This window comes from Cololabis saira, chromosome 14 (assembly GCF_033807715.1).
Source record: "Cololabis saira isolate AMF1-May2022 chromosome 14, fColSai1.1, whole genome shotgun sequence".
NCBI lineage: Eukaryota > Metazoa > Chordata > Actinopteri > Beloniformes > Belonidae > Cololabis > Cololabis saira.
In genome coordinates, this window is record NC_084600.1 from 28,984,595 (window position 1) to 28,998,924 (window position 14,330).

Below are 14,330 nucleotides of genomic sequence, written 5' to 3' on the forward strand. Positions count from 1 at the left end.
GAAGTCGTTTCTGCAGCAACACTTGAAATGAAGATGTTTGGATAGATTAATTGAGAATGAATAATTAGCATCATGCATTAGTATAAGGTGAGTCATCCAAGCTAAAACGGCTAACTGTGACTATCATGAAGTGGGTGTTTCAGCCGGCTCCCCAGGTCTGTTTGTTCTGCCCATTTGCAACACGGCCTCTCACATGAGGAGGAAACCAAGGTATGCTGTAAACTCAACGTCAAATCATCACCAGTTAATCTACACTGGATATAGGGATACAGGATATAGCAGAGCTCTGCCAGCTCATTGGCTACTGAATGTCCTGACTCCCGGCTGTAGATTGACATGGAGATGATTTGACTTGTTTCAGAATTACGGCTGCAAAAACAAAACCCAGACTATGAAAACGGAGAGGGTTTAGAAAGAGAGAGAGAGAGAGAGAGAGAGAGAGAGAGAGAGAGAGAGAGAGAGAGAGAGAGAGAGAGAGAGAGAGAGAGAGAGAGAGAGAGAGAGAGAGAGAGAGAGAGAGAGAGAGAGAGAGATTTTGAGTTCTTGGATACAGAGCCTTCAATGGTACTTTTACACAAAACCCATGGATGATGGGTGGGGGGTTGTCCTGCATTCCTATGACTGACAGTTTGCTTAACATCAATAGACTTGTATGGATTAACAAGATGGCAGCAGAAAATGTCCATAAAAACAGACGATTGCATACACTTTTCATATGAAGTTAAAATGACCTCAGTTTATCTGTATAAGAACCATATTCATAAGGACATTTTTTGTCTTGTCAGAGGAAAAAATAATAATTTACTCTGACAGCTCCGTTGCCCCCAGTTATCACTCAAAACTGCTTAGATTCTCCCGTTTGGATCTAGTTTACACTCTTCACCGTCTAATATTCAATCTAGGGTTGATTTAACTCTGAAATGATCCTTTAATATCATGAAACCTCAGTAGGATTTTGTAACAGCAAGAAAGTTACTGAGCGTGGCTTTAAATTGGACGTTGCAGGTTATCCTCTGAAGGACTTTGGGGAGACAGATGCGCACATCTGCATTAGTTATTTGTGGCGGGGAGGAAAACTGCTCTCCTGTCAGGCACTTGTGCGTCCACGTCTTTTGGCACCAGCGGTTCGGGAAGTTTTTGCTCTTTAACGAGCAGCAAGGACTCGGTCCGCCGCGTCGGTGCCGCTCAGTGCGCCGGCGGACCGACACTCCTCCCGCCTGCCAAGGAAAGAAAAAGAAAGAAAGAAAGCGAGGCGCATGTGTGTGTTTCTGCTGTGATGCGAGTTTGAGCCGCATCCAGACGCACTGGCCGCCGCTGGCTGATGCCCCCCTCCCTCCATCCCTCCATCCCTCCCTCCATCCTCCTCTCCTGCCTCCCCTCCCTCCTCATCTTGGTGCTGTTGTGCGCAAAATCTCCAACCCCGGACGGACGGACGCAGTTTGACGGCACAAACGAGCGGCACTGCGGGGAGATATCAGGAAAAAAAAAAACAGAATTAAAACCCCACCAAACAGCAGAAATGGGTGTTTAACCGGCATTCGATTCTCTTTTAAAAAGCTCTTTATTTATTTATTTATTTATTTATTTTTAACCTTGTGATGTTGCTCTTGCCCCGGGGGTGTTGATCAAACCTGCTCGATGTCTCTCATCAGTTTATAACCGAAACAAAATGAGGATTTCTTCTCGCCTTTGGATTCTGTTGATGTTCTCGGGCTCATGGGGACTGGCGATGGGTGCTTTCCCGAGCAGCGTTCAGATCGGTGAGTGTGAGCCTTCATGCCAAAGCCCTCCACAGGAGAAATCCAGTGAATGGATGTGTGGATGTCCTGCACGCTGCCGCTGTCGGAACATTTCACAGCCCAGCACTCCTCAAAGTGGGAATGTCTCGTCACTTCCACTGTCTTTGCTAACATTTTTCTTCACAGCATCAGCCTGAATCAGGCTAGTGTCCTCTAATGATGCCGTGCATGTTAACGCGCACCTAATGTGCTCCGTATCTGCGGGCAATAGTGTGTATCCCGGCGTACTGCAGCAGATCAGAGCAGCAACGTGTGTGTGTGTGTGTGTGTGTGTGTGTGTGTGTGTGTGTGTGTGTGTGTGTGTGTGTGTGTGTGTGTGTGTGTGTGTGTGTGTGTGTGTGTGTGTGTGTGTGTATTCCCCATGCAGGCTGCCTGTGCATTGACTGCTGTTAACACTCGGGCAGACCCCGGGTCCTGGTGCTGCCATCAACCACAGTCCCACAGGGACCCCCGGTTCCTCTCCTCCCCTCTCCTCTCCCTCAGTTTCCTCATGTTTTACTTTAAACACGAGAAAAAAATGTAACAACTTTACTATATGTCATGAGCGGAAACAAATTGCTTGCATTTCACCTACATTCAGGCTAAAATGCTTCTTCTGTGCTAATATCTTGTCCAGAAAGCCTCACTGTTGGGATGCAACGTTCTCCTAGATTCACTTTTTGTAGGTTTACCCTCCGCTGAACCCCTGCTAGCAGCGGCGTTGAGCCACATCAGAGCCCGTGAAGCTGATGAAAAATGACAGGCTGTTAGAATGATTCTCCTTGTCCTTTTACATCACTGTGATAGTCAAATCTCCAGGCCCCTCAGAGGAGGTTAGAGGTCAGGATATCACCCCTAGATCTGAGAGTCCTCTGCCTGGGATCCCCACATGATTTTGCCATCTTATTGAGCAGTTAAGCAGTAGGTTTTTGCTGATTTATCCCAGCTGATGTGGGTGAAAGCTGCTCACACTCAGTTATTTCTCCCTCTCCAGCTATTTATTTGAAGCCACAGCCACTGCTTGTTATCATTCGCTCCACAAACCTGCTCCTACTTATGGGAAAGGCTGTTTATGCAATCCTTGTGACATCACACTTCCCATGTGGGGTCCATCTGACCTCTGGGGGGGGTGAAAATAACAGTATATGCCTGTGTTTCTCCACCCAGCAGACTTCATTCAACATTTTCATAGTTGCAAGTAGTGTAGTTACATCAGCCCTCGGGGTGGGGGGGCCAACATCGCCCTAATCAACACCTGTCAGTTTCAAATAATTGTCACTGATGAATTAATGCGTATTAGTAGTGAGAAATTTGCTGTGTACATGTGCACCCAACACAGCAAAATACACTGCACAGCTGCCCCGGGTTATACAATCCCTCATTTTATTCCGTTTTTGAGCCATTTTATTTCCATAAATAAGGTACTACAGACTATCCCATCATGTTTACATAGAGGACACTGATTGTCACTGATGGGGAGCTTTTCTGGCGCAGCAAAGACGCACTATACAGTAATATCCACCCACTATCTATACCTACGGCTATCTGATCGGGGCCTGGGGGATCTGCCGGAGCCCATCACAGCTATCTTCCCATGAAAGGCTGGGTAGACTCTGCACAGGTTAGCAGTCCACACTTCTTGTAATCCTACAAATGACTAGATTCTGAATGTTTACATAAGACATCAAAATTATTGCGATCCAAACAGCATCAAAGACCTTTTCAAAGCAGTGCATGGCTTTACATATCCCGGTAAACTGGGACTCTGGAGGACTCACTAGGGTCAAAGTCGGACCATCTCCGTTCTGGAGTCTTGTGACACCTGAGGCAGGAACGTCTCATTTGAGCATCTGTAAACATGGAAGGACGAGTCCTGGTGCAGGCTAGATGCAGCGTAATCAGTTGCAGTCGCTGGTTAAGGTGGGACTGTTTCCAAAACTATCGGAGGTCATCACAGAAAGGACGTTTGAGTGAAAGGGAGTCGTCATGGGGCACATCTCCAGGACGCCAAGGCTGTAACTGCGTTTGTTCTGCGTGAGTTGCTCAGAGCTTTGCAGAAGCAACCTGACGTAGCATTAGAAACTAAGAAAAGCAGCTTGAAATGTTGGCTACTGTTGGTTGTCTTCGTGCTGGAGGAACGGCAGAAGCCATCGTGGGCAAAACGTTGGGGACAGGGAACTTATGTAACTCATTTACTTATTCAAAGAAATAATCAGAATCAGGATACTTATTGGTCCCTTGAAGGACAAACTGTGTTGGGCCAAGTGATAGCAGTAATACTGAACTATTTGTCTTTGTTGTCGTTGTTTTTGTGCACATCTTTCCTTTGACTTCTGGTGAAATAATTGGCTCTCTGGGTACAGCCAACATTTTAAGTGATTGGACATTGACCTTCACGTGACAACATCACCAAGGGGTGATCCTCTGTTGGCGTTGGAGATGCTCCGATGCAAGAATGATGGGCTTTGAGTATTGGCTCATATCAAATACTGATCCGGTACCAGTAAAAGGTCCAAATGTACATCATGAAGCTTTCTGCATCCATGTCTTTGACCGTACATGACATATGTTCTTTCACAATCTTATATATTTTAGTTTCAGAGAAATGAGCTGGGATAGGCTCCGTCAGACCTGTGACCCTGCAAAGCATTAAACGGGTATAGAAAGTGAATGGATGGATGGATGGATGGATGGATGGATGGATGGATGGATGGATGGATGGATGGATGGATGGATGGATGGATGGATGGATGGATGGATGGATGGATGGATGGATGGATGGATGGATGGATGGATGGATGGATGGATGGATGGATGGGTAGTCTAAGAGATGTATAGATCGTCCCAACTGTACTGCATTTCAGTTTAACGGTAAAACCGATGATCGATGGGCGCGGTTCATCCAGGACGACGAGCTCTAGAATATTTTCCTTTTCGAGCTTCCTTTGGGGAATAGTTGCTGCTTCTGAAAAACAAGCTGCATGTTTGGCTGCTGTGGTTCTCTCCTTTTACTTAAACTCCACGTGGTCTTTCGCCGAATGGCCTCTTCTGTTCATAACAAGGCTGCACATGTAAAGTTCAAATCCATCCGGTCATGTGATCCTGAAGCCTTCAGGTAAACTTGTTCCCGAATCCAGGAAGGAGGCAGTGCTTGGAAGCGCTCAGCTTCTGAAACGGTCCCCGTGAGACATGAGCACAGAGCACCATTGCTACAAAAACTGGTCCACAGAGTTCTGCGCCCTGTGGGACTCGAGCTTTACATGTAGCAATGTTTGTGCCTCCTCTGGAAACTGCAGCCTTGCATACTGAACATTTAAGTATAAAAGATAGCTAGCTCAGTCTGTCGACTCACATCCCGCTGCTTCTCCGACCTCGACTCAAAACAGCAAGTTAAGAGGCAGGATTATGTGACTTCATGTGTTGGCTGCTAAATAAATGAATAATGAATTGAATTCTATTGGTGAAAAGTATGTGGTGTCAGATGGTGAGACTGAAATACTTGCACTTCCCAACGCCAGAGCTGGTTTCCGATGCTGGGGTTGGAAATACCTTCAAAGATATTAGAGGTTTACTTCCAATACTAAGAACAAAAGGGAAGAAAATTACAGCATGCAAAGCATTCTTCTGAAATAATTAGTTTTCTGAGTAAAGCCAGGTTTTTTAAGCGGTTGCCAGCTGATTTCCACGTGGCAGCGTCGCCGGGGACGACCCTTTGTTGGTATGAACTGCAGAGAAATATCTCGAAAACCTTTATCCTGCATTAACTGCACTAAAGTCTACAAACCTTTGAACATGAAATGGCATTCACGTGCCACACTTCTAATCTCAAAGTGCCAGCATCGCTCAAGGTGCAAAATGGGCCGCAAAGCAAAGGTTTGGTCTCGTTCACGGTGAAAACCAAGCAGAGGTGGGAGAGTGAAGGGTCCTCCTAGCAATGCTGAACGGAGGATGGGCAACACAAACTCACATCAATGTTGTGACAAACTCAGTATTCAAACTGGATTATCAGTAAAGAGCGATTCTTTTAGTTTTTGCCCTCACCGATCACTGACGGGCTTCTTTTACTGTGGACATGCTCAACTATTAAAACTGAGAGAATCCCATGTGACTACACATCCAGTAGCGTGTATTTAACAGAGCAGTCCTTGAAACAGCTGACACGATTACATTTGTAGCAGGTTCTAAGTGTCGGGTTTGATTCATTTTTAACTGCCCAGTCGGCATTGAATGCTTTACGTGCAAGGCATTTCAATCCAATTCATTTCACCCAGGATGTCTGTCGTTGTCTTATATAACACATGCATGAGGTTTATCTCAGGGCACGGATCGCCTGCGGTCGGGAACCATCTTTCGGGTCTCAGTTAGGCATATGAACAAACTATCAGTGAAGACATATGGGTTGGGGGACTCGTTAAAAACTGAGATACCAAAGGTAAAAGTGGAAGTCCGCGAACCAGTGGGGGTTCAGTGAATCTGTCCATCATCTTCTTTCAAAATCCTGCTTGCCCATCTTAATTCTTGTCATTTCCTGCTTCCACCATGCCATGTCATTCATTAAGAGTTATACATATATCTGAACCCACAGATCTGGGATTAGATGTTATCTTTCAACTGTATCCAAGGGGCCACATGTGGGTGGAAATGGTCACAAGGAAGTGGGAACATTTGCTCTAATTGTACCAAGAGACCACTTTGAGACCTCTCAACTGGAGCAACCACCAGCAGCCACCAAAGTGTTCACACCTTTGAAAAAAAGAAGAATAAATCTGCAGTAAACACCACCTGTGAGCATTCGTAAGAGTCAATGACACATAAAGCTGTCACGGCTAAAACCAGGTGAAAACAGAATGGGATTTATACAACAACGCTTCCCAGAAGAATGCAATATTCTGAAGTATACCTTTTTAAAGAGGTCAGCCATAAAAAGAACACACTGGCATTTTGCTTAAAATGACATTTAAACCAACCCATCCCAGGAAATGTAGCCTTAAGTCGGATTTAGAAATGTGAAACAAACTGTTCCCAACACCTCTGACATTTGGGAAAGCGTGAATGGCTTGGTTGAGATATTTGTGCATAAAAGAGACTGTAATGTAAAATGACAAAAAAGGGAGAAAAACAAGGAAGAGGAGGAGGAGCGAAGAGTTATCTCTAACGCCAAAATGATTTATGACACTGCAGCTCATCTGGCATAAAAACAGAGTGATGATCTAACAGGATGCTGGGTGAATATTATCACCTTTTCTTCCTTCATTCACATGAGATAAAGATGATTTTACATGTTGAGCAGTCCATAAAAGTATAGTTATTCTTCAGAGCCAAGTGTTGTTTTATTAATGCTGAAGTTTTAGAAATTGGACGTCATTGAATTGTGGATCCTCTAGTCTAGACAACCTAAACAATGAAACAGCGTGTGAAAAAAAAAAAAAAAAGAAACAGCGTGTGAACACCTGATAAGGCTGATGTGAAACCATTAAAAACCCCAAATGCTTCATATAACCCTCAGAACAACCCTAAAAGTGTTCAGAAAAGGTTTCTTGCTTTCTTTCTGGACCGTTCTTGGAGATGAAAATCATCATTTTAATTCAACTGTGTGTTTAGAAATGATAGACTGACACAATGTTTGGCTCACATTTATGTTCTATGGAAGATTAGGCTTAATGTTGCTCCTTCATCACCACCAGTATTCATTTTCAGTGCCCACTTTGATTCCCTTCAGGGTCACTGGGGGATTGCTGGAGCCGATCCCAGCTGTCACCAAGCGAAAGATGGGGTACACCCCGGACAGGTCGCATGTCCATTACAGAGCCACAAAGAGACACTCGCTCCTGGAGGCAAAAGAGAAATCCAGACTTGCAAACTGCAGAGAAAAGCTTCAGTCTGGAATCCAACCAGGACACTCCAGCTGGGAGCCAAATTAGATAATATACTGGCAATAGAGCCGATGTGAAGCCCTTGGAATCTACTGGTTTTCTGCATAAATTTACCCAAAAATATGATCTGATCTTCATCCAACTCATAACAACTAACACACAACTGCAATCCTCCTTGAACATATTTAAGACATTCTCAGTGCTGGAGGACAAAGTAAATGAACACCTCAGTGTAACTAATTACTTCAACAAAAGCTAATTGGAATCAGCAGTTTGCACACCTGGAGTCTATTAATAAAACCAGTTTGACGTGGGATTTAGAGGTACTTTGCAAAAAGATCTCTGAAGACATCTCATCTGAGTATCTGCATTAGGACAGGATGTACAGTCATTCAAAGTGTTTGGGTGTCCAGTCCACAGGTGGACAGACTGTCAAATAGAGACACATTAGAACTGATGCTATTCATCCGAAAAGTGGGTGCCGACCCAAGCCGACTCCAAAGACACAACACGGAGTCGCCAGTGAGGTCAAGAAGAATCTACGAGGACGCAAACACGTCTCTGGAACCTTTAAACATCTCTGTTACTGGGTTTACTTTGCTGAAGTCATTGAACAAACAGGGTGTTTATGACAGAACAGGAACAACCAAAAGTCTTCCTGAAGGCCGTGCAAGTTCTGAGTTAATGCTGCCAGTGAGGTTTGAACAGCTCTTTAGGCTTCTGCTCCCACACCCTAACCTTAAATAAGCGGAAAGGATGGATGTAGGGAAATTACTGAAATTACAAAAAACTGTTTGAGTGTCACATTTCACATTTATTAGCAGCATTTATCATGACTTTGTTGAAGATCGGGTCACTTTTTATGGCAAATTATGCAGAAAATGACTTTATTCCAGTAAGTTTACGGGCATTTTTTTTTTTTAAATGAGCCCACTCACCCTGCAAATTGCCAAGCATCTTGGGATTTTAGATACAATGTCAAAAAGTCTTGTAAACCAGACAGGACACTGGCCTGTAACGATGCTCATCCATACATCTCTCTCTCTCCTCAGGTGGTCTGTTCATCAGAAACACCGATCAGGAGTACACCGCCTTTCGATTGGCGATCTTCCTGCACAACACCAGTCCGAACGCGTCGGAAGCTCCGTTCAACCTGGTTCCCCATGTGGACAACATCGAGACGGCCAACAGTTTTGCTGTCACCAACGCCTGTAAGTCCACCAAAGCCTTGGCTTCATGTTGTCCGGTTGTTTTTATGTTTCGGATTACTGCAAAACAGGAACATTTTATTCTATATATGAATCCAAACACGGCCCCCTTTACCTCAATGCGTCCTGGTGCACCTGTGTGTTTCCTAGCTTTTAATCTGTGATGGAGGAAAGGGTCTCAGAGCAGTAATATGTGAAAGATGAAATTACATTTTCTTGTAATTGCAGCGGTCTGTTCGAGTAGGTGGTGACCCACATCCACTTAGATGTTAAAAGCAACTTGATACTACAGCAAAGTTTGTAAAGGAGGTGGTTCACAACAAAACAGTGCAGCAAATCCATGTTTTGCATCACTCAGTTGAATAAAGTACATATGTGGAGGCTGGAAATGTTGATAGAAAATCTAGGGTTGCCAGGGTTGATCCTGTGTTAGATCAGGAGAATGTGGTTCAAGTCCTGAAGTCCTCTTATTTTCTCCCAGTTTTTGTCGGCAGCTGTTGTTTGGTAGGATGTCTGACTAAAGTTATGGAGTTTAGGAAAAGATCATAGTTTGGGTTACAAAGGTCAGCAATGTGAGTAAACCTGGAGAATAAAAACACACGGTATCAGTCTGTCTCTATGGTCGATCAGCGGTGTCCGAGATTGAAAACTGCAGCACAGATGCCGAAGCGTGGCCGAAGCGTGGCCGAAGCGTGGCCGAAGCGTGGCCGAAGCGTGGCCGCGGCCGCGGTGATGTGGCTTTGGAAACATTTGAAATGAAAATAGATATGGGCCACTTATCAAGTTTGTACTTGTAAGTATGATTCGGGAGAATGTACTTTGAAGGATGCGAGAATGCATCTCTATCTTTCTGCAGTCGGAACAGCTGTGTACTTGGGTTCTTGATGACGTCAGATCCAACCTAACAGGCAAACGTGTATTGCACCGTACATATAACATCTACCATTATCTGTGCACAATGTGTTTTTAATAGTTTTTTTTCATGCTTTTTTTTGCCAGCCGCTTTATAAATAACGTTTGGAAGAAGTGAAAAGAAATGCCAGAGGAAATTTTATATATATTCTATACTTATATGTCCGCTTCTATTATCTTCCCTTGTTGGCACGAAATGCATTCTGGGAGACTTTGTCGTCTCAATTCTACACAAGCCTCTGCTGGATGCAACCTCGATAAAATGGAGCGAGCATTTCATCAGTTCAGATGTGTTCTTGAGATTTGAACAGTACTTCGGCTGCAGATGAAGACATTTCACAAGAATGCAGGAACACAAGTACACATTAGTACTGTACCTACAAGAACACGTACTGAGAAACGGCAGTGGTTAGGAGGGTTATGTCAGTTAGCATCATAGGATAGTATGAGGTAGCCTGAGCTAGAATAGCTAATAGCTTGTTGCATCTGCTTGTGTGTTTTGCATACTTGCCCTTTCTTGGATTAACTTGGGTTTGACAGTATCAGCTCCTGCCAATGTGATCTGAAAAATGTGCTTCAAAATTGCTTTTCAAAAACCTAGTGGTGATGTCAAAGAGTTTTTGTCAAAATCTCCTTATACATGGTTTAAGGTTTTGTCAGCATCTGCATCTATATAATGTCCTAACTTTCCTCGTTCCCCTGCTGGACCCTTGTCGTTCTGCTTTTCCTGCTGTTTTCTACTCCTTGCTTTTTTGCAGCCCTCCGTGCCTCCTTATGCTGGTCATCTTCACTCCCTGGCTTTTATTTGGGAGGGGGTTCTGCCTTGGCAGTCCCTGTTTGAATAGAAGGACTTTGTTTGATTACAACTGTTTCCTGATCTCCTGGGTCTCACTGACACTGTGACCCGTAACAGGACCGAAGTGGTCATAGACAATGGATGGGTGTCAATTTAAACACAGACTAGACAGATTTAGGCTTATGTGTTTCCCCAACGGCTCGGTGCTGATGTGGCAGCACAGTTGTGTCAGCCACACATGCCGACGGGGACAGGAACTGTACTCGCACGACGACAGCCCCACAGTCTGCTGTGCTTGGATCTCCTAACAGCAGTCGTCAGTGATTTTTGTTGATGATCCCTAGGGACTCGTCTTCTGTCTTCCATCTCTTTACACGTCTGCTGGGGGGTTGAGGTTCCCACAAAGACTATAAAACACGTCAGCCTGATGTCTTGTGCTATCTTTGGTGTGATCTGGTGTATTAAAAAGAAAAAAAAATCAAAGGGCCTTTATGTTTCATAATTAAGGGCATGTACTGTTTTTAACGGCCGTAGACAGGACTCACATTTAGAGAAGTCTCGATGTTCCGGCTCTTACATTTTCATTTCATATAAAAGCCAATAATTCTCTTTGCTGAAGAGAATTATTGTCAAATGTCAACTGGCCTTCACAAGATTTCATAACCAACATTCTTATGCATAATTTGCTTTTTTTCCTTTGTTTTGCGAGCTGATTTATTAATTTTCACCTGCAGTGGAGACTTGAGATAACTTTACAACCATAGACTTTAAAAACACAATGGCAAAAATGTCTTTCTTCTTGCAGAATTCACTCTGAGAAATAGAATGTTTGTTGCAGCAACCGCCTGATATCTGAGGTTTCCTGTGCCTCTGGAACCTTCTGTTTGTGCATCTTTACAGGGAACATTGAAACCACGCTTTTACATCCAAGAACGAGCATCTATAAGGTTTTGTTTGTTTATGAATTTCTATATGGAATTACACTCGGTGAAACTGGATTGATCTCTGTAGGGAAACTAAGTTTGCCAGAAACGGACAGAATAACAAAAGGAAAAATTGCAAAGCAAAAGAATATAATATAATATTTGGAAATACCTGCCATGTGATGTTCTGTGAACTGTTCAGCTACAGAGATGAAAAACACTGTTGGTATCCCTCCATGGAGACCATAAAAGCCACAACTATGTCTGAAAGAACCTAAAAGTGACAGTTAATGGAATTCAACATTATTTATTACAAGTTTAACACAAGTCAGACTTTGCTCTAGATTTTTGATGTAACAATGTTTTCGATGATGTAACAGATAAAAAGCATTATAGCAACCTGAGGTGTATTAGTGGATAGTAATGAGTGTAAACCTTTTGTTAGAGACCAAAAGGGGAGGGAAGGGAAGTGGTAGCCTAGTGGTTACAGAGGAGGGCTGGAGTCTGGAGGACCCGGGTTCCCTGGATTGCAACCAAGGTCAACCACTTTGGGCCCCTGAGCAAGGCCCTTAACCCTTACTGCTCCCCGGGCGCCGTGCCATTGCATGGCAGACCGCTGCTACTGGTTCGACTAGAAAATGGGTTTAATGCAGAGAAAGAATTTCCCCATTGTGGGATTACTAAGAGAAAATGTATTTATTTATTTATTAAAATGACATGAACCAATTCAACTCTGAGTTTGAATATGGAAAATACGTTTATAGCAAAATGGAAATATGTGTTAGCACATGGAGCTACATAGGAGAAAAATTGTATTTTAAGGTCACAAACTCTTGTAGTTTTGTGTCTGTTGACAGCAGCTTGTAATCCATCGTTAGTTGACTTAAAATGACGCCTGTTTTTCATGAGGACCCGTCCGTGCCAAAGCTTTAAGATGTTGGCTGATGTTTTGAGATTTTGCTTCAATAGATCCATGTTATCTACTCTCCTCATTCTGATGTCTACGTGGTGGTGCACCAGTCCCTCACAAGGTGATGCTCCCACCCTCATACTCCATAGTCGCAATGGTACTCGGAGACCTCCAAGCACTCCCTATTATACTCCAAACATACAGTAACAATGATTTGAGCCTAAATGTATTTCCAGGATCAGGAGTAATCATGGTATTTTTCACCTCTAGCTTAACGACTGCACATTCACAGGAAGTCGGTCTACAACTCATTGATTGGCCAAGTCAAATCAGAGCAGAATTACATGAGCCAATCAATTTCTCTGATAGCTCAGGGCCGGCGGGGAATCTGAGATCGAACCACACTGCTTGTTTTCACTCCCAGTTTTACATTTTCCAAGGGTCTTTATTGTCCTTCTCAGGCCCCATTTTGCTTCATTACCAAACTCTTTGATAGCGCAGTCATGAATAGGGAAAGTTGCCATGTGACATTTAAGGGCATCGCCTTCATTCAAGGAGAGGAGAGGAGAGACAGAGCTAATTTGTGAGGAGAGATTAGACCATTCAGTGGCTGCTGTCAGGACGGCTGATGGGGATAATTGGTGGGAGGACGGGGACAAATGCTGGATGTCTCTCTGTCATTGATAATCTTTTTGGTGACTCAGACACGACTTCCTCTACATTTGTTTGATTTGCAGTTGAGCCTCCTTATTTTTCACTACTGGCAAAGTACTGGGATGCAAAGCTACAAAGTGTCTTCTGGGGTTTCTTGAAACGTTTGAAGATCATGTTGCATGAACAGAATCCACTAAAATATTAGATTCATTGTGTATATTCAATGGTCTTCGGAGTCGATCTTGGGTCACCATCCACTTCTAGGAAAAATAGCATCTATTTCAAGTCCACAATTTCCTTGCAATTATTAATTTGAAGCAAAGATGTTTCTCAGCAGCAGGGCATCGCTGCCTGTCACAGCTCTGCTGGTGCTGTTGAACCAGCTGCAAGGTCTTCAGCTTGGAGCCACTTGTAATACATGCTCGGTCCCAGAACATCTCCAGGTGGTGTGGCAGCGATGGGGACGGCTCCCTACTGTACCACTCCCAGCAGTTGGGCCCCAAGATTTTTGTCCGGCTCCAGGTCGTTATTTCTTAGCCAGAACCTTGGTCCTCCTTTTTGTAATAATTTTCCCATGAAGTCTCGGTAGCCGACTTTTAATGGGCTAGGATTGGTTCTTGCAGAGGTTGTCCACAGAACAAAATCCGGCCAAAAGGAACTGAATTAACTTGAGCCTTCGGCCCAAACTAGTCCTCGTGCTCCACCCACATCTGGGGTCAGTGGACCGCTCCTTCTGGCTGATGTCCTGTAGCCCAGCTCCTCGGCTGAGGTCAATCTGGAGTCTTATTCCTGGTGAGTCTACGTGGCTCCAAAATCTCATCCAGGTTTTTTCAGGACGTGGTCGTGGTGCCGTTGACACCGGGTCAGAGTTTCTTTAAAACCTGTTAATGTGCCGGAGGCTGGGGGTTCTGGTCATTGCAGAGATCGTTTCTTGGGACTCTGGAGGGCGCCTTATGTAGACCTAAACTTACCCTCCACGTGTTGGCCCACGTTGACACCCTGATAGTGACTGGTTCCCAGTCGGTCCACCTCCCTCACTGCTATTGGCAGATTGTTTATTTTTTTATTTTTATTTAACCTTTATTTATCCAGGAATAATCCCATTGAGATTAAAATCTCTTTTGCAAGGGGGTCCTGGCCAAGAAGGCAGCACAATAGGTCCACATCAGTTACACATTGAACAACATTGAACAACATCAACAAAAGAGACATAAAAAACAGCTAAAACAGTTTGGCATTCACATCACTACAGTATAATCACTCAATGTTTGATAAA

The 14,330-nt window shown here is 44.0% G+C and overlaps 1 protein-coding gene across 1 annotated transcript in view; it reads left to right on the top strand.

Moving 5' to 3' along the window:
• The first annotated feature begins 1,272 nt into the window (after positions 1 to 1,272).
• The window catches only part of gria4b (glutamate receptor, ionotropic, AMPA 4b), a 156,207-nt gene continuing 143,149 nt past the window's right edge, over positions 1,273 to 14,330 (top strand). The window contains exons 1-2 of the mRNA XM_061740334.1: positions 1,273 to 1,760; positions 8,704 to 8,862. Of these exons, the coding sequence (XP_061596318.1) occupies positions 1,670 to 1,760; positions 8,704 to 8,862 (250 nt within the window). The 5' untranslated portion in view covers positions 1,273 to 1,669. The remainder of the gene's footprint in view (positions 1,761 to 8,703; positions 8,863 to 14,330) is intronic.